The 20,865-nt window shown below is 43.5% G+C and overlaps 1 protein-coding gene across 4 annotated transcripts in view; it reads left to right on the top strand.

Annotated features, from left to right (window-relative positions):
* Nucleotides 1–20,865, top strand: part of KCTD1 (potassium channel tetramerization domain containing 1) — a 186,337-nt gene that overhangs the window by 147,430 nt on the left and 18,042 nt on the right. For 3 of the 4 annotated variants that reach the window (XM_053206433.1, XM_053206434.1, XM_027068682.2), the window contains exon 3: nucleotides 16,815–16,959. The exons of the other annotated variant lie outside the window; for it this stretch is intronic. In XM_053206433.1, coding sequence (XP_053062408.1) covers nucleotides 16,815–16,959 — 145 coding nt within the window. The remainder of the gene's footprint in view (nucleotides 1–16,814; nucleotides 16,960–20,865) is intronic. 4 annotated transcript variants of the gene reach the window in all.

Here is a 20,865-nt window from a genome sequence, read left to right as displayed (position 1 = left end):
CCCAAAAAAAAAAATTTTTTTTTAACTCACAGAACAAGTTTTTTGGGGGGAGTGGAAGTCATCCTGAGATAATGTAGCCCCAGCACAGGTGGAAAGAGGGGGCACATCCCTGCCTTGAAAACCCCTATGGAAATGCATGAAATGAGGACAGTCTCTAACCAGTGGTGAACAGTGTTCAGTGTTAGGATTGGATGATCTTTTAAAAAAGGAAATTAGTTTATGGGGAGAGGGGTGATTGAAAAGGAGGGAAAGCATCTGGCAAAGGAGAAATGGAAAGTTTCTCCAGGGTGATAGGGGCAGTTTTCCTCTTCTCTGTCTCTTGCCATGTTATAATATTGCTTTTTCAGAATTGCTCTTCAGTTATATAGGCAAAGACTAAATGAAATCAGCTTCAAAAGACTTTTTTTAAAAATTTCTTTTAATGTTTATTTATTTTTGAGAGAGAGAGAGAGAGACAGAGTGTGAGCAGGGAAGGCAGAGAGAGAGGGAGACCCAGCATCCGAAGCAGGTTCCAGGCTCTGAGCTGTCAGCACAGAGCCTGACTTGGGGCTCAAACTCATGAAATGCAAGATCATGACCTGAGCTGAGGTCAGACACTTAAGCGACCAAGCCACTCAGGTGCCCCAAAAGACATTTTTTTTTTTTTTTTAAACAGTGAAACTGGATTTTCTCTTTAGTGCTGAAAAGCCAGTAACTTCTACTACTGGCGAATTCAGCAAACTTCCTTCGCCACTTGGGAACAGAACTGACCTGGCTTTCCTAGTATCCTAACTCATAAAGTCTTGTCTTAGAGGATAACTCACAGACAAACGTAGCCATGCTATAGTACCTGTATTTTTCCCTGTCCTTGTGTCCACTAGAAGATTTCTTCTTTGCTCCCCAGTGTGCGGGGCATGTACTGGCCAACAGAAGTCCTTCCTCTCTTGAGGTTTACGTAGGGGAGCTGGGAGGACAGATGATAAGTGAACAGTCACTAAATGGTATTTGGGTTGGTACCAAGTGACGTCGTAAGTAAGAACACCACCCGGGACAAATACGCCCACTTTGGGATATAGTTTGCCCCCTGTGTTGAGCCAAAAGATAACTTTATTCCTACCTATTTGCTCATCTAAATTTTCAAGACAAAATCTGGCTTACGTGTGAGTGTAGATTTAGAAGTAGATTTTTGTCACTTCGGTGTTCCGGGTCGCCCTGATGGAGGTTCGGTTTGCCTATTCTGAGTTCTGTGATGCGTCTCCTGCTACGTGGTGTGCGGTGAATATGTGTGTTCACCCCTCATCTCCAGGGGAGGGAGATGCAGAGTGAAGTCTACTCTCTGGGCTGTGGCCGTGGCACAGCTCCAGGCCAGGTCATGTTCTGATCGCCACGCAGGTGGACTGAGCCTGGCACCGTTCCTGATACATTCTATTTCATTTTCCATTTGTTGGACACTGAAGTTATACTTGATTTTGACCAAAATAGAATTAAAAAAAAAAAATGTGGGCAGAAGCCCCTTGTGGCAAATAATTAGTCTGCTCCTAGTGTGGACCGTGGAGAAGGCGAGGGCCGCCCTCCCGCCTCAGACCTGTCGCGGCCGCCATGCGTCAGATAGCAGAGCAGTGAGGTGGGGACGCTTGCTGGGTGTCTAGCTTGAAGCATCTCAGGGCCAGACTGTGGGTCACATTCTTGATTTCTTCTGAACTTCTGCTTGCCAGGAACTCAACCCTATTGGAGAGAAACGCTGTCCCTGGAAAGCTGTCTCTCAGTCTCCATCCTCGTATTCTTGTGCTTTACGGCACCTGCCACAGAGTGGGGGTTCAGAAGTTTGCCTGATGTACGAATTTTGGGGTGAAATGCTGTGTACGGAAGCCAGGCCCTCAAAACAATGAAGGGCACATAACTGAGTAAAGCTGTTCGAAACAGTCAAGTGTAAAGGGCTCATTATCTATATTTCTCATCTAACGGGCCGCAGTAATCTCAGAGTTGAGACTGTTATTTACTCCAGTTTATAGATAAAAACGCTGCAAGTCTGAGAGGTCAAGTGACTGACCAAGATTCTCGCTCCCACTCTGACTCCAGGCCCTTTGTGGCTTCCTCTTTTATAGCCTTGCTTTCAACCCTAGGGGCATGTTAGAATCAGCAGGAGCTTGAACAAACAAACCTGTCCCTGCCCACAGAGATTCTGGTTTCATTGGTCTGGAGCAGGGCAGGGGACATCCTGATGTTTCCCACGGCCAGATATGTAATCCTTCTCACCACCTGCCAGAACTATGTTATAAAGGTGGTCGTGAGCCAAGAGGGCAGGTCATTCTGGAGTAACCTCAAGCCACTTATTCTTAAGGTGGCCTTCACTAGGGTAACGTTAGGACTTAATGGTAGGTCTAGTCCAGTCGGAGCAGCAAAAACGTACATGTCTTTTTCTTCAAGGCAGAGCCTAGAAAGGGATTTTCTAGTCTAGTTACCTGAAGGGAAAGAGTAAAGAGAGGGGAATAAATCAACCAGTCAACAACCCAGATGCCAGTGAACCAGAGGCATCTGGGTGAACACACCTGCCTTCCGAATGTGTTCCTCCAGCTGATACCTCCTCCCTGATAACCCCCATGCCAGAGTCAAACATGCAGATATCTGGGCCCTGGTCACCACTCAAGCGACCTGTATGTCAGGGTGTGAGGGGAATCTGCAGTTTTTGTCAACATCAGGCAGTCCACCCATAGCTCAGAGTTCAGGTACCAGGTCTACAGTGAAGCAGCGTGGGGCTGGTGGTGATATGGCAGGAGACGGGGTCGTTAAAGAGAGACTTTGTTTATTGATTCTGGCTTGATTCTTGGGACAATAATACTGACTACTCCTTTTGGTACAGCGTCATGAATAATGTCATTGAGAAATGCCAAGGTCATTTTTGCTCTGTGTTTTTTATTGTATTTTCCTTCTCCCCTCATCATACAAGAAAGTACTTTATGATAATAAACTCTGTGTTCTATGTCCTTGTTTGAAAAGTTCATTAGTAGAAAACTCATAGAAGATTCTGGTAATCTTTCACAAGGTTACACTCCACTCTACTGTGTCTTGAGAACAATTCCATTAAAGGGCTTAGAATTAACACTGTTAGGTCACACAACCCATCTTGTGAATCTCCTATGACTTTGACTCCTCAAACGATGTACTTTCTAAACAAACAAAAAAAATATGTGGTTTCTGTCAGTCATATAACCATGCATGATGGAGTGCTTCCTTTGAGACCTTCTTTGTGGCAAATGAGGACCAGCATTGAAACATTTTAGGTTAATTTCTAAAAGACAAACTGCATTTTGGTCCCATAGAGAGCTCTGTGGGCAGGAGAATTACACCCCCATAGCATTATTCGTGTGTCCACCCTATAGCCCTTGACCTTCACAGAGATGTGGAATCTCTTTGTATCAGAAAGGAAGCACCCCTGTGTCAGAACACCTCACACAGTAAGGTGTGTGTATTCGTGACTGAAATAAAACAATGAAAGTTATTCTCAAGTTGGGAGGAGTCTTCTTTCTTAAGCCAGTGCAGAAAATACCCCCCCCCCCCCCCCGCATAACTTCCAAGCAGAAGCATCTGTGATTCAAAACCAAAGTACTTGATGTTGTAATTCGCATTTGAACTTTGAGAACTTTAAAATAATAGAAGGGGGACCCGTGTGGCTCAATCAGTTAAGCATCCGACTTCAGCTCAGGTCATGATCTCACGGTTCGTGAGTTCGAGCCCCACGTTGGGCTCTGTGGTGACAGCTCAGAGGCTGGAGCCTGCTTCGGATTCTGTGTCTCTTTCTGTCTCTCTGCCCCTCCCTGGCTCATACTCTGTGTGTCTCTCTCTCTCTCTCAAAAATAAATAAACATTAAAAAAATAATAATAGTAAGCCTCAGAAAGTCACGCTGAAGGCTCCTTTATGGGTCCACTGAGCATACAAATGCTCTCTACTGAAACCTGAGGTATGTTAATAGAAAAGTCTGCTCCACTGTATCTGCCAGTTTGTTCTATTATCATTATATAAATAACCCATTAAAATGTCATTTCTTTTCAGTAAAAAATGCAGGATTTATAGCTTCAGCTAGATGGATTATCAATATTCTGCCCCTGAAAGATTACTCTCAGGATGCTTGGAGGTAGAAAGTACCTTTATAATAAACTCTGTGTTCTATGTACTTGTTTGAATAATTGTTGGCAATAATTGGTCCCTAAAGGAGCAAGCTGAAGTGGGTGCATAATGCCTTGCATGGCAGGCCTCTGTGTGTGCCCAGGGTGGCCCCGGTGCAAGAAGGAGGGGAATGTGAGAGGCAGGGGGTCGAGAAATCAGTTGTACTCTTACAACTGTATGCATGTCGTGTATTCATATTCCAAAGGCAGACACCCAGAAGCTCCAATCTGGTGGCAATCCCATTTGCAAAAGAACCTGTTAAAAAAAAAAGAAATCCGTGTCTCAGTCCCTCAATTATATCAGCTATTTGCTGGACCATCTGAATCTAATCAAGATACAGTGTCAGTAGAAATGACACTGTCACTGGATAATGGCTTCCTGCCGCTACATAAATGCCATGTGTCAGTTTGCTTAGTAATGACATTGCTGCTTATCTTTTTTGGTGGTAATGATTATTTTTACTTCTGTGCAGTTTTTCTTATTGTGTCCCCATATTCAGACAATAAATCACAGCTGTGCGTTAACAGCTAACCGCCACTTTCGAACAGCGGCGGACCTTGCCAGGCCAAGGGCTTCGTCCCTGGAAGGTGGATTTGAGCACGCCCAAACTTGCTTCCGCGAGCTGAGCTGACTGTGCTCCAGAGCTCCTGCCCAGCTTGTCAAAGCCCCTGCCATCCCTCCAGAAATTGATTTTTTTAAGAAACCGTTTAGAAGGCCCTCGGGGCTTGAGAGCTTACCTAAAAAAATGAAAACTCTCCTAGTCTGCAAGCAGTGCAAACAGTCAATATCAAAGCAGAAAAGAAGGATCTTTTAAGTGTGTCCCACCAATCCATAATCTTAGGGGCCCCGAGGAAGGTACTTCATCACTACATCACCATCTCGATGATACATTGCAGAAGGAACAAGACGGCACGAAGGGTGGACTTCAGAGAAAATTGTGGCACACGCGAATGTGGCCTGGAATAAAGACTGTAACAACCAAGCAAACCTAGGGAACCGTGTGAAATACGGATAAAGCGCTGTTCTCCACCTTGGCTAGATTTCCGTGACAGAAACACCGAGCAGTGACAGTACGGTTCGTATTTCCAAGTGCCCGTTCTGCCGGGCTCCTCAAGAGCCCATTTGTAACCCTTTATGCAGATTTTAAAACTGAGCCAGAGTATTTACTTGAAACATAAGCCCTGGCTTCAGTGCCCTCCTCACTCAGGACTTTCAAATGGAACAGCGAGGATGAGAAGCAGAAGCGTCAAATGACTGCTAAACACATGTCAGCTTCTGTTTGATGAGCATCTGGAAAGGAAGAGAAAAATGGAGAGATTCTTAGCCGGGAACTTCCATTTCTTTGAGTGTTTTGCAGGTTAGGGCTTGGTTCTGTTTTGTTGGAAGGGAAAGGGAGAACTATGGAGAAAACACCCCCAGCTCAGGTGCGTATGGACCGGCTTGGTGCCTCTGGGTAAATTCTTGAACCGTGATCAACCCGACCTGAGCCCCAGAAGGGTGGAGATGGTTACACAAGACGCACGCACACCCACAACAGCGCTTTGTTGACCGTGGTGTAGCCGAAGGCAGGATGCTGTCAGCGCGTGTTCCTTGTTTCCCAACTACGCACACCCCAGAGTGTTGTCTTTGAATCAGGGCTGATAGAAACTTAGTATTTTTCATACGTCATTCCAACTTGGTGACCATTTCAATAATCTTGCGACATAAATTCAACATCTTAACCGTCTCGGGGTAAAAACCCCACCGGGCACGTTGGCCACTGTGATGTAAAGGAGGCATTGGACTTTTTTTTTTTTTTTTAACAAAAGGTAGTGTGGACATTTTATATTTTCTTTACAATGTTTGTGTACTTTTGAAGCTGTGTAAATAGTACTCTTGTCCAATTTGCAGCTTTCTTTCCTTCTGTAGAGGCGTAACTCACAGTCCTGAGGCTAAATCTCCTCCCTTTGGCCGTGTCATCTTAAAGCCTAGTTTCTGACAGGGGTTTCAAGCTTCCTCATTCACTGTGAAGTCATGCAGGGATGGAATAATTTGGTCATTTTCATTCATCTACCCACTTCACCATACTCTTTTTGTTTGTTTATTTAGTTTTGAGAAACAGAGAGAAAATGGGGTAGGGGCAGAGAGGGAGGGAGGGAAGGAATCCCAAGTAGGCTCTGTGCGGTCCGCACGGAGCCCAACATGGGGCTCGAACTCATGAACCATGAGATCGTGACCTGATCCAAAATCAAGAGTCAGATGCTTGACCGACTGAACCACCCAGACACCCCTTGCTCTTTTTTATTAAGCACTGCGTTAAGCCTCTGGCTTTCCACTTACGGGTACTAAACAGAATATTGTACTACTTCATTGTAAACTGCTGTTTTGCTGGCCCCATTACAAGTAGGAAAAAATTGTTAAATTGAAAATGGAAACAGCTGGCTTTGTCATAGTGCTGTGATAGTGGCATATAATTAATACGATGCTTTTATTTGAAGTGACCACTATGACGTATTGTAAGCCAGCTCCAATAGTGTGGGACAGGTTCCCCTCCGTATTCTGTTGTCACTGATAATCTCAAAGTGTGGCAGAGAGAGGGGCTACAGTCACATGGGAGGGGCCAAGTCCGGTCTGTTTATTAGGAGATCGATGCACAGAGGGACGAATCTGGAATGTGTCGTCATACAGGAAAGCACTAGTTCAGTCGTTAAGTGTGCTAATATCCGGAAGCCCGGGAAAAAGAATGGTCATTCAAAAACATTAAAGTCAGTGGGAACACATGCAGGAGAGTTTGCTTGTATAACAAGAAACTAGAAACAAAATCAGAATGGAACTACAAGGTGAGCAAAGGCTGGCAGGAGGTGCCAGAGCGGGAAGGGGGATGAATTTTCTGGGACAGACAGCCCCTGAGGGTCAGGGACAGCACCTAGCGTGGGCTGGCCCTCGGGCCGCAGGGAAAAGAGCCTGCAGAGCGCAGTGACCCTCGGCGAGTTATCTGATGGCTCTGGCCTCCCATTTCTCCATCAGTAAAATAAAAATACTACCTGTGAGTACTTTATGGAGTTGTCGTGAGGTTTAAATCAGATAATGCATAAAGTTTTTAGCAGCGTGTCTAACAAACTCAAAGAACATCGGCTATTATGGCATTCTTTTCTCTGGATCGTAATTATTATTATAAAATGGAAAACATATTCTAGAAGAAAGGAGTGTCAAAAATACCTCCCAATATAGAACAGACTGTTGGCAGGAGGGCGGGGTGGGCTGTGGGGGCAGGCTCGTGTGCACATGTGCATGCTTGCCTGCCCAAATAACAAGCAGGAGGAAACCTAAACAGAAACCGTGTGAGCCGAAAATACCCAAGCGGGCTCCCGAGGGAGGGGAGGCTATGATGATCTGATCCTGGGCCGATCTTAGAAAAATAGCAGATTGGTCTGGAAATGATTTGTGAGCAGGCATTTGCTCAAACCAGCGAACGGGACCAGGTGACCGCAAAGGTTTTCTTCCAGTTCCAGATGCACAACAGGATTTCACGTACAGTCAGAATCCTGCTTTGGCCCACGTAGCACACTACCGCCGAAGGACAAAAATCTGTCCGCGTCTCCTGAGCACATGCCAGGTGGGCCCAGCGCTCTGCCAAGGAGTGGAGCAACCACCAGGCGGTCGGAGCAGCTCCGAGCTGGGGTCTGCAGTCCGGCTGCCTGAGTGTGAATTCTAGCCTCAGCGCCGAGAAGCCGGCTGCAGTGTCCTTGTCCATTAAGGCCGGTGATAATATCCACCTTGCTTGCTTGCTTGAGGGCTTGCCGTGAGCCCTCAATACCGTGTCCTGCACCTAGTGAGCACTCAGGAAGTGTAGTTCTTATCAGACACCAGAGTTCTTAGGCTCATGAGAGTTCTTTGGGCTAGGTACTATCCCATTTCTCAGATGAAGAAATCAAAACCTCATTGATTTAGTCTGAAAGAGGGCAAAGTCATGATTCAAACCCAGGTCTGTGAGTTTAAAGCTGAACGTGCCGGGGACTCCTGAAACATTACTGAAAGCACCCATGCCGAAACTTGTGAAGAACGGCGCCCTTACGTGCTCTACTCAGCTCCACACTTGGAGAGAGGTGCTCCTCATTTGCTGGGTTCCCACCTCACCCCTCATGTTCCTTCTTGCCTGAAATCCCTTTTCTAAGCACTCGTGCCCTTCTCCTCATACCTAGTAATCCCTAGAACTCTACACCGCCATTGCCTCCTACAGGAAGCCTTCCCTGCTTGCCCCAGGTTGGCTAGATCCCTCTCTGCCCTTCCTTGACTCCCAGTGGGACTGCATCCTGCTCATTTTAAGAGGACTGGCAGAGCACCAGGAATATGGTAGGCAGTCAATAAATGCAGAAATAAAAAGCCTACTTATGTAAATTCTGGTGGGTTTTTAAATTGGGTTTTAAATTTGTAATAATACATTTTTCATAATTAGCAGTCAGTGTAACTCAGAATTTAAAGAAATCTCTAGTTAGAGTCCTGGAGGGCACTCATGAGAGTTTTATAGGATTAGCAGCCCCTTGAGTGGCCCCGAGCTCCCCCTCGACCCTCAGCATTACCATCAATGATCAGTTCTCTAAAACGCCGGCTCGTCAGTTGTTTTGCTCCTAAGCTTTTTCTTATATTTTAAACTGGCCTTTCCTTTCTCTCCTGCTTTCTTCAGTTCTGTGTATCATTTAAGAAAATGATGCTGCCTCAGGGAACCGTACTGGAAACATTACTTCCCCATAAGTAGATACAATTTGTTTTGTTTGTTCTTACCAAGAAGGTATTTTCTCCCTTCTCTTAAATTACTTCTGTCCATTTCTATAACAAGCTCTGAATTAATTTGTATCTGTGTTCATGAAATATAGACGAAATTTCCCACGTGTGGGAACTATAAACAACTCTTTCTAGAATTTTTTTTTAACAGTTATAATACTTTAAGCAAATTAAACACTGTTTATGATAATTCAGGCTTCTAAAACAGTAAGTGGACTGGTGTTTCTTTTCTTCTTTTTAAACGTAATAATACCCAGCATCGTCCCCCCCCCATGCCTTTTTCTTAAAGAGAAACTTTTTTTTTTTTAATGGACATTTAAAAATGTATACAAAAAAGAGCACCTGGGTGGCTCAGTCAGTTAAGCGTCAGACTTTGAGTCAGGCCACGATCTCTACCCTTTGTGAGATCAAGCCCCACATCAGGCTATGTGCTGACAGTGGGGAGCCTGTCCCCCCTCCCCGTCCCTCTGTGTCTGCCCCTTCCCCTGTCTCTCTCTCTTTCTCTGTCTTTAAAATAAATAAACTTAAAAAAATTTTTAAATATCTATATGTATATAATTATCTGTATCTCTATCTCTATCTCTATCTCTATCTCTATCTCTATCTCTATCTCTATATCTACCTATATAGAGAATACGGTATTGAACTCCCAAGGGTCCAGATGTCAGATATCAACCTAGCATGTCTCTTCCCTTGCACCATTGTTTCCCTGCTTTCCCATCTCAGCAAAAGAGAGGAAGAGGCCTCACGGGTTGCAGTGCCGGCCCCTCTCTCCATGTGCCCTTCCCCCTCTGCTGTCCTGAGTCTCGGTTTCACCTGCAGTGACGCACCCATACACTCAGGATCGCGTGTGCACAAACACACACACCCTCACCCAGCCCTCCACCACATTTGCGGTCTTCCTTTGTTTTCAAGTATTGGGACAGAAACTCGGTTGGGAATGTAACTTGGAGTAGTTAGACACTACCTACTAACATAACAGACTAACTTGGAATAGTAGACATAAAAAAGTATGCAGGTACAAGTGCTTCTGGAAACAAAATCACTCAAAGAAAAATAGTCTTTAAATCAAGTTTTTAAAAAGTAACGGCCTACGAATTGGTAGACTAGTGGCAGATTGTTTTTCTGTTTTGCTGCTTCTTCGTCCTCTACTCTTTTCCGGTTTTCAACAATGAGTAGGCCTCACTGTTATCATTTAAAAATACCACCCCCCCCCATGCTAAAAGGGATAATTTGCAAGTTGCCTCTGAATCTCTTACCCAGCAAAATAAATCTGGACCAGAAACCAAATGAAATCTTTTCCTCAAGCCCAAACCATATTTTCCATGGCTTGGAAGCCCAGGAGTGGAGGGAAAAAAGGCATTTCTTGGCGGAGGGGGGAGCTTAGTGGGTGAAATCGCCCAACAACCTCTGTCCTGCCCTTTTCGCACCAGCTTTACCCCTTGGTCTGTCTTCGGCGCTTTGTTCTCAGCCCCGGGTGGGGTCTCCTCCACCCTCCCTGGGCAAGCTGACCCACCGCCACTGCAGAGGAATGCTTTTACCGCCTCCCTGTCTGTGTAATTACCATGTGTGTTCTGGGTCCAGAGAGTAGAAGGGATTAGTCCGCTCGCCTCTGGTAAAGCAGGGCCCGGTGTCGCATTACACGCCCTGGTGCTTGATGTGACATGATGTTCACCAGGCGGCACGAGGAGGATTGGCTATGTGGAGCCTTGGAAGGGCCGGAACCCCCTCCTTAGCTGTAAAGTGACAAATCCCGCAGGGGTGTGTCGGAATTAGATGCAGGGACACAGCACATAAGGGAACACAAGAGTTGCAAGCTGAATGGAGTTGGAACCTCAGGCGTAATTCTTCTTCCTACAAGTTTCTATTGTCCTAAGAATCCTCACTTTCCCATCCCTTTGAATGCCCCCTCGTGTCGTACACGAGTTTGGACGTCATCTCTGAAGCCTTGCAGTGTTATGATTTGGTTCGATTGAGTTTAAGGTACCCACTCCGTAGGTCTACACCAAGCCCCTGAGCCTCAACTTTTTGCAGCATGGCTACTAAATAAATTAGCGTCTCTGCAAAGTTGATAATCACCAAATTTTCTTGGAATAACATGCAGCATGAGCAAACCATTGAACTATAAAAAATTATGCATTTCTCAAGGAAAGTGGTTGAGTTATTGTCATTTTGTTTGTTTATTTGAAATTACACATGGAAAGGCATTATAATTTAGTGGTCGAGAACACAGACTTTAGAATCAGACCTAGGTTGTAACTTAAGCCAAGTGACAACCATTCTGAGCTTCAGATTCCTCATCTGTGAAATGAGAATAATATGGCTATCTCATAGGATCATTGTAAAATCAAATGAGATAAAGCCCGTAAAACAGCAAGCTCACTCTTTGGCACATAGTACAATTCAATAAATAGTAACTACCACTAGAGCAGCTGTCCTCCACAGGCTTGAATGTGACCTCTGCCTGTTACCCCAGGGACAGTATGGTGGGTTCGGCTCTGTGTCTAGCCAGCTGTGCATCCTTGAGCATTAATGTATTTGAGACTCTGTTTCTCCATTTGTAAAATGTGATGTTGATCTAGGTCACCCTGGAGATCTTTCACTTTTTTTTTTTTTACATTTATTTATTTTTGATAGAGACAGAGCATAAGTGGGGGAGGGGCAGAGAGAGAAGGAGACACAGAATCCAAAGCAGGCTCCAGGCTCTGAGCTGTCAGTATAGAGCCCGACCCGGGGCTCAGAGTCACAAACCCCGAGATCATGACCTGAGCTGAAGTTGGACGCTTAACCGACTGAGCCACCCAGGCGCCCCAAGAGATCTTTCCCTTCTAAAAGGGTGGTTGGCTGTTTAAGAAGAGGTGCTGTAACAGTTCAAATTGACAGAATGACTCACTGGAAGCCTCTTGAGTCGACAACATTGACTTGTTGCTCGTTAGCCTCTGCTCATCCTCCTTCGTACTGGTTCTCAACTTTGCTGTTCATCAGACCGACTTGGGGAGATGCCTGGGCCCCAACTCTAAGCAGAAATTACATCAGAATAGCTGGCAATATTTTTTAAAAGCTCCTTGGGTGATCGCAGTGTGCAGCCAGGGTTAAGAACCACTGCTATATGCAAATAACAGAGTCAAAAGCAAGGCAGAGCAGAAAGGATTTGGATAAGCCCCAAGCTGCATCTTTGAGGAGATGTGACTTCAGGTAGTGTTTCTTTCATTCAGTCTTACTTATAAATTTGCTCTTTTCCTTAACGTTGCTGGAGAGCATAGCTTGACATCCGTCCCCATCAACCTCAGAACCGAATTGAAACTCCTTGACCTGGCTTATATAGCTTTTCATGATCTAACTCTGCCATTCCAGCCTCATTTTTCAGTCGGTCGGACTCTGCCCCAGTGGAAAGCAATCACATGCCAGGTTTCTTCTAGTTTCAAGCCTTTGTATCTTCCCTGACCCTCTCTCCTTTCTTATCTGACCTTACCTGCCATCCCAGTACTTGGCCCACTTCTGCTTGTCCTTCAGGTCTCCAGTAAACTTTCTTTCTCCTCCATGCCTCCCCCAAGTTTGAGTTGGGTACACCTCCTGTGTCCTCCCCATAGCCCACTCTGCACCCCCAGTGACACGCTGCACTTGATCTGCATTCCCAGCCCCACAGACTGTTAACATTCCACAAAAGGAAAGAATGTGTGGTTTATTTACCACTGCTTTCCCTATATTTCACATGGTCAAGCTCAGTGAACACGGGTAGAATAAATGAGTAACTGAATGACTGAACAATAAAAGGAAATTCTTAAGGAGCCAAGTTACAGTAAATTAAAGAAACCAGGTCCTATGAATGAATGCACAAAAAATAAATTCTTAGTGACTGATTCACACTAAGTCAGGTATATTAGGCCTTATCTCTATACCTATAAGCTCGACCATTCGTTAATTCCAGAGAGAGGGGGAGCCATACGGGGGAACCAGACTGACTTTTGACCAAAAGGAGCTTAATTTCCTTGGAGATTGGATCCTACATTATTGGTTCCATAAATAATAATCAACAGAATGTTAATATTAAAAAGCAAGAGAAATAGATTTCATTTTAGTGCATATTTTTAGTGAAACTTTATCATCTTACTAGTTAATGAGATACAGATAAATTGATAGGATGTTTGAAATTTACTATAAAATTTCTGGTGGGGGAGAGGGAGCAATAGAAGTATAGGTGAAACAAGCTTGATCAAGAATTGATAGCTTTTTGAAGCTGGATGGATATATGGGGGTTCATTATATAATTTTCTCTGCTTTGCCCTACATTTGAAATTGTCCAAAACAAAATGTTAAAACAGAAATGTAAAAAAATACAATTGTGGAAGGAAGTTTTTCTCTGCATTGCTATTTGGTTCAATGGGTGTTTTACACACACACACACACACACACACACACACACACACAGCGGCCATATATCACCTGGAGCCAACTTGGTCTTGGTCAGTTGGAAAACAGGAATGTTCTCCAAGGTTAGTAAACTGTAATCAGTTCCACATAGTTTTCAGGCACCAGAGTTTACAAATCACTGCAGTTTGATTTGTAACTCCATTCATACGTCCACAAGAAATACAGCCTGTGCCGATTTCCCCCTCATTTGCTTAGCCAAACAATGCTTTTCCACCGCACATTCAAACCCGACCCGGGGACGCCATTTTATGATCCCTGGCACCGCCCTGCCCTTCCACATTGTTTTCACAACTCAGAACGTGCTTCCTTTCAAAGTTAGCAAAAGTCAACAGTATAACGTTGCCCTTTACTACTCCTAACTTTTGGTGCATCACCTACGGGACTCTCTTATCGGAGAGGACTTGCTCCCCAGACAGGAATGTGCCTTGGCGTGGCTCAGGGCCTCTTCCAGGCCACAAACCTGCCCCTGCTCTCCACAAACCCCTTCCCTCTCAGCTCGCTCCCAGACCACACGGCTTGTGCCATAAGCGGGGCCGGGCGGGCTTTACTACCGTCTTCGGGCTTCTCCCTTCCCTCTTCCGGGTCTGCCATGCGCACCCTCCCGGGTCCAGCGCCAGCTGGCGGCCAAGTTTCTGGGCCACTGGGCCGCCATAGGTTCCACCGGCCTGCTGGGGGCGCTCTCACCCTCCTGGTGGAGGCCAGCCCTCCCTCCTCCGCTTTCACCCTTTTTCCGTCTTGAGTAATTAGGCCTGGAGACCCTGCTTTTCCCACTGCGTGGGCCAGGAGCCGCGGCCACCTCCCTAGACTACACTGGGCCACTGTTCAGATTTCCCTCCAGCTCTTTCCTTTGCGTCTCCTGTTTCGGCCACGTCCAATGCGAAGGTGCTTCTGATCGCACCTGTGTCCAGTTTTCTGTATCTACCAGAGGTGGCGGGTTTTTACAACCTAAAAGCCTTTTTTTTGGATGGCGCGTCTCTCCCACCTGGCTAAGGTTTATAACGAGACCTTTCAGCCCAGATTGGTTCTTTGGCTCCGCGAATCCTGTGCCTTGTAGCACCTGCTGTCTTCCGCGATCTGCATTCGTAGAAATTTTTGTTTGCTAGTTTAGGATACCTTCTCTTGGTGAGTTCTTTTTGAGTGGGCCATAACTCCACTTGATTTTCTCATCAACCCCGAGAAAAGGGGCAATTTTATAAAAGAAACAGACATTTTATAAGAGAAATGGAGACACAGAGAAGTCGATACAGGCAGATTACAGTTATTAAAGGACCGAGCCAAATTCCCCTCACCACTCTGTTCTTCCTTTTACTCATTCACTTGGTGGAGACTTACAGATTACACATTCTGTGCCAGGGTACATCCAGGTCTAGATTTTGAAAATGAACACTTAAGAAAAAAAAAAAGCATAGGATTTACTTAAGAATAAAATATTAACTTTTCATTTCTTACTAAAGTGGCTTGCAGCCATTGATACTAATATATTTCAGGCCACAAAAATAATATACACACTTAGATTTCATTGCAAAGTTCTTGCTGAACAAACAAGATAGAAAATAAAAACTCTAGACTAAAAGCTTTCCTTCGATAGTGGTAATTCTTTTCATTCCAGTCATTGTAGGGAGGCCCCTTTAAGATCAAACAGACAGTGTACAAATCCCCCAATGCTACTTAACTAGTTGGGCCAGTTACTCATCATTTTGAGTCGATTTCTTCATCTGTAAAAGGAGGATAATGGATTCATTACATAAAGTGCTAAGGATAGTGCAAGCTACCTCGACAGCAGTTAATAAATATAACTGCCTTTTCTTCCCCTTGTCAACTGTAAATTTATCACGTTAACAATAAAGAATAAATCTTCTGATAATAAGCAAACAAGTTTCGTTCATTCCCATCCTACACCAAACTGTCCCAGAAACACTATAAAAAAATCGACTAAGTATATTTGAGTTTCAGTGCCTCTTTATGTAGCCTGTTTGATTGATGTGTTAATGGGAAATGAATGACAAGGTTGCATGCAGTCAGAGCCCTGGGATGCTTGCGATCCACGCCCTGGATAAAATTGTGGAAGGAAGAAATTGTGAATCACCCTCTATTCATGGAAAGTTGGACAAAAACATTAGCTGAGAAAAATATAGTGAGTTTTAGAAATACGACCTGAGTGTGATTAGTTGCTTTCTTCTTTGCACTTACTACCGCCAGGTAGGACATGAGTTTTCTAATTATCTTTAAAAGATTTGTATTGAAACGAATTCCCGAGCTTTCTTTTTTGGGAGGGAGGGGGAACAGCTTTTCCATTTGTTGATTGGTTTGTTGTGCTGTAGGAGGGGTGAAATTATTGATTCACCCTTACCTCTGTCACATTTCAGCGTAAGATTAGAAAATTTATGATTTCAAAATTGTCTTCAAAGCAGTAAGATGATATTCCAAATCAGAGGTAGAGTTTATGAGTTCCAAAAAAGCTTTTCATTAAAAACTGGAGCCATTTGCCTGCCTACACTGTTAATGAAAAGTACAATGCACCTATTGGTCAAGGAAGTGATTTCTAGTGTGTAAGTTCTATTTTCTGATACAGGATATTTGTTTATCATTAGCCAGCCATCTACTTGTTCATGGTCCAGATGTGGCCACTTTCTACTAACTGAATATATACCAAAGTATGTAGATTCAGCCATCCTTAAAGGGATAAATGATAATGAATGGATGCAGACTGTTTTAACTGTAGCACACTGTTCATATGTTAACTCTGTAAATGGGGGAAATATATCATGGATTCCTGTGTTTAAAAATTACCCATAGCCACTCATGTTCCAGAACTAGGTCATATTTGGGGGATGGTCAACTATTTATTTTTTGTAATGATGCCTGGCTGTTACAAATGATTTTTGCTGAGACTTAAGAAACTAGACTGTATATTGTTAATGGAAAACATATTCTCCTGGATGAGTGATATTTTCTATGATTCCTTTCTATAATGTAGGTGTTCACATATAGGCGTTGCTTTCTTTTTGGAGAGTTTGTGATTTGTGGGTGGGGAAAGCTCAGAAAACAGGTTTCTTAAAAACAAAATTGCTTTCCTCATAGAATCTGTTTAAAAGACACTTTGGAGCAATGACATTTTTTAAAAGTAGCCGAGAAGGTGGTTTTAAGTAACCTAGGGGAAAGACATGCTGTTCCATCACAGTGACAGCACTTAGCCATAATCACCATGTCAGGGACATTTTCTTTACAGGTAACAGACAGTGAATAAAAGGATTTACTTGAGAAAGCCTGAAACTGTTTTGAATTGTCTGGTCCTGAAATATTTATCAAGCAAGGACCAGCACCTCTCAGAGAACCATAACTACATAACGGGTGATTTTTCCTGACTGCCATCTTTGAAACTGCTACCTTTGACAGTGACACAAAACGGGAGCTCTTAGTTTTAGTGGCCAAACAATTGATTCTAATTGTTTTCACTGTTCCCTCTTTTCTACCACAGAATCGGAAGACTTTTTGATGGCACAGAGCCCATTGTTTTGGACAGTCTCAAACAGCATTATTTCATTGACAGAGATGGACAGATGTTCAGATATATCTTGAATTTTCTACGAACATCAAAACTCCTCATTCCTGATGATTTCAAGGTGAGGGATTCACATTAAATTACCAATAGCATAAATATGTGATTTGTTTTGATGCGCTCCCCAAAAAATATTTCAGCTTTTACATCTTAAACATATACCAACTCTAATGGCATCACAGGTCTCTGACATGGTTATACTGTCTTCGTGAAATAGAGTATATGGTCATTAAAGTTTTCTGTGACCAAAGGAGGACTGATTTTATTTAAAGATTGAATTATAATTTATTTTAACACATTGAAAATAAGTTGATTAAATTCCAAGCTTACTTCTGATAAGACTTAGTGAGGTAGAAAATAAAAGGAAACCTCCTTATCTTAATAGACTTTTTGTCTCAGATGTTTAAAGCGTCATACTTAACAGTAAAATTTTCAAATTGTTCTCTCTGAAGTTAGTAACAAGTGTTATTGTTAGCCTCACATAGTGCTGGCAACTGTAGACAATGGAATCAGACAAGAAGAACAAATAGAAAGTATTAATATTAAAAGGAAATATACAAAAATGTAATCTTTACAGCCATTAATATTCTCTAAATATATCTCTAAAAATATCTCAACTAAATACTGTTGGGATTAATGAAGAACTCATTAAGGCATCTACATTCAGGGTCAGTATTTCCTAATCAAAACCAATAGCTTTCCTACAGAAGAGCAGGAGCCGATCATAAGATATAATAGACAAATGTACCACTCACAAAGCAACAAAATTTATAATACCTAGAAATAAACCTAACAAGAAATGGGCAAAGTCTAATTAAGAAAACTGTAAATCTCTACATACAAGTATCAAAGAAGAGTTGAGTAAATGAAGGGTGTGTTCCTGGATGGGAAGCCTCGATACTGTTAAGATGTCACCTGTCCCCAAATTATAAATTCAACACAAACCCACTTAAGTCACAGGTTTTTTTTTCAATGAGATTTGATCCATTTTTATAAAGTTTATGTAGAAGAAACAAAGCTTAAGAATAGCTAAATAGGGGCACCTGGGTGGTTCAGTCCGTTAAGCATCAGACTCTTGATTTCAGCTCAGGTCTCACAGTTCATGAGTTCGAGTTCCGAATTTGACTCTGTGCTGACAGCTTGGGATTCTGTCTCTCCCTTTCTCTCTGCCCCTCCTTAGCTCACGCGAGCGTCCACCCTACCTCTCTCTATATATCTGTCTCTGTCTCTCTCAAAAATAAATAAGCGTTTGAAAAAAAAGAATAGCCAAGTAAATTATTGCAGGTGATAATAATGGTAGTAATGGTGGGCTGTGGTGGGTGGGTCCTTCCAGACATCAGAACCTACTAGAGTAATTACAAAGTGTGATCCTGAAATTAAAAAGTAATTAAAAAGTGGGCTGAAATTGACAAAAAGATCAATGGAGAAGAACAGGTCTGGAAACAGATGTGTGTATAAAGGAGTTGGATATTCCAAAGGTGGTATTTCGATCAGTGGGAAAACAAAGGAATAATCAGTAACTGGCCCTGAGGTAGTTGTCACAGAGACATGTGATAAAAAGGTAAAGTCAAAGCCCTATCTCATAAGTTCACAAAAGTTCCAGAAATAAAAATTATAATATCAGAAAAAAAACATAAAATGATTTCTGAAAATATACTTTTGAGGCAGAGAGGGCCTACCTAAGAAGACTGAGTACCCACAATGTAGCCTTAAAAAAATTTTGTTTTGAATTAAAAACACCATATACAAATAAAAGACAAGCGTTAGACTACAGGAAATATTTGCCATAAAAGATTAATATCATTAATAAGAGTTCCTAAAACCTATAAGAAACATACAAACAACCCAATGGAAAAACATTTTTACATATAAACAAAATATCCCAAAGGGGGAAAAAAAATAGAAATTGCCAATAAACAGTTGCAAAGAAAAGGTATTTAATCTCTGTCGTATCAAAGGAACAAAAATTCACATACCCCTTTTTATCCGTCAGAATGGCAAAATGGTAATATACAGTGTTGGGGATATACACTGTGGTTGGGAATAAACACTTTTGGAGGGCAATTCAGCAGTTTTTAAATTTTCAATCATACATACTCTTGATCTAGCAATTCCAAATCTATTTGTTTATTTTCTAGAAATAGTCACATAAATATGCAAAATTACATGTACATAGAATGTTTATTTGTAGTCATGTTTGTAATAGCAGAAACTCAACACAGCTAAAAAAATGTTCGGCAATGGCAGATGCTTACACAAATAGCTCTATTATCTGATATGGGGGGGAGAAAATCATCAGGATTTTATCATTCAGTGAAAATACTAAGTTGCATAATATGAATAGCCTTACTCGTTATTTATGCAAAACATTATGTGTATATGTGTATAAATACACAGAAAAAAGATTTAGAAGATTAGATCCTAAATTGAGAGGGGTTCAGGGGGCCTTTCGTCCATCCTCTCCTTCAGGGTTTTGAACGGTGGGACACCTGCCAAGTATACATTGAGTGAGAAAATGAGAGAGAAAGAGTAAGAATGGCAACCAGCGTGTGCAGTTCCCAGCAGCCCTGGAATAAGCCGAGGACGAGCGTGTCCCTGTGGCAACAGCAGTGTCCAGGGGCCTCCGATAGACTGTGCCTCTGACCACACTGAACGTGATTCAGGATTTAAAGACATAGGAAGTTGGTTTCTGCAACATGGCTCCTTATGAAAGTAAGCTACTTTGTCAGTGATGATCTCTTCCAACTCAGGAAGGAAAACATATTGAGAGTCTGTTTCTCATATGGCACCTTCCTAGAGGGTTTTCAAGGGTAATTTTCAATGTGTCAGTTTTTCTTCCTGTGCCAGCTTTCGAACCTCTTTCCTGTCTTCCCCGCACACCACCTCATTTGCTGGCAAGCATCTTACACGGAGGCCAAAGTGAAGTCTCCTGCCCGCAGCCCTCAGTGTAAACCCAGGGACGCCTCTGTTCGGAGAGCAGAGAGAGCTGGCCGGCTTTAGGCAGCCGGCCCCACACCAGCTGCAGGCGGAACAGAGAGCTAGGACGAGTGTGAGGTCTGCTTCTAGAAAGCAGGCACTGGCCCCGTGCAGAGACAGGAGGTAGAGTTGAGTTCTGTGCCAGACGCAGGAAGTGAGGGGAGTCAGGAGAAGGAGGGGGCCCCGCTGAACATGGGCACAGACTTCAGCAGTGGCCACAGCTGGTAACCAGACATGGCACCCCGGACGTCAGGTGTTCACCAACAAGCATCTTGGAGAGCAAGTAAGTGAGTAGAGGGAGAAGGACTGAAAGTGTGATATGGCAGTAGTGGGCAGCAGTTTCTTACTCACTCATGTTTTCCTAGAAGGAGTGCAGTGGACTCCGGGAAGGGAAATACCCCTTTTAGTTCTGTTTTCAGAGGGTTGCGTTTCCAGATGCCCCCTCAGAAATCTCTACCTGGATAGTTCTTTGGGTCCTTATGCTGCCCAGTCACAAGGTGGCCATGCGTGCCTCCACCCTTGTTTTGTGTCCCATCTCCAAAAAAAAAAAAAAAAAAAAAAAATCAGAATCCGGGGCACCTGATGGCTTAGCACCAGGTTGGTTAAGCATCTGACTTTGGCTCGGATCATGATCTCACAGCTCGTGAGTTTGAGCCCAACATTGGGCTCTGTGCTGACAGCCTGGAGCCTGCTTCAGATGCTGTGTTTCCCTCTCTTTCTGCCCCTTCCCCATTCACACTCTGTCTCTCTCTCTCTCAAAAAAAAAGTAAAACACTAAAACAGCACGTCAGAATCTATCTGCCTGCTCTAGGCAGGAACCTGGGAGTCATTCTGCACCTTTTCCTCTTCTTCACTGCCCATACACAGTCCATCAGTGAGCCTGTCCGTAGTACCTTCCAGATAGTTCTCCAATCAGTTCACCCCTCTCATCCCACCTCCCTGTCCAAGGCTCAGCTTTCTGGATGACTGGGAGTGCCTTCATAATTGGTTTCCC

This window comes from Acinonyx jubatus, chromosome D3, assembly GCF_027475565.1.
Source record: "Acinonyx jubatus isolate Ajub_Pintada_27869175 chromosome D3, VMU_Ajub_asm_v1.0, whole genome shotgun sequence".
Classification (NCBI taxonomy): Eukaryota; Metazoa; Chordata; class Mammalia; order Carnivora; family Felidae; genus Acinonyx; species Acinonyx jubatus.
Note: the sequence above shows the minus strand (reverse complement) of the source record. Positions and strands in the feature narration are given on the sequence as shown.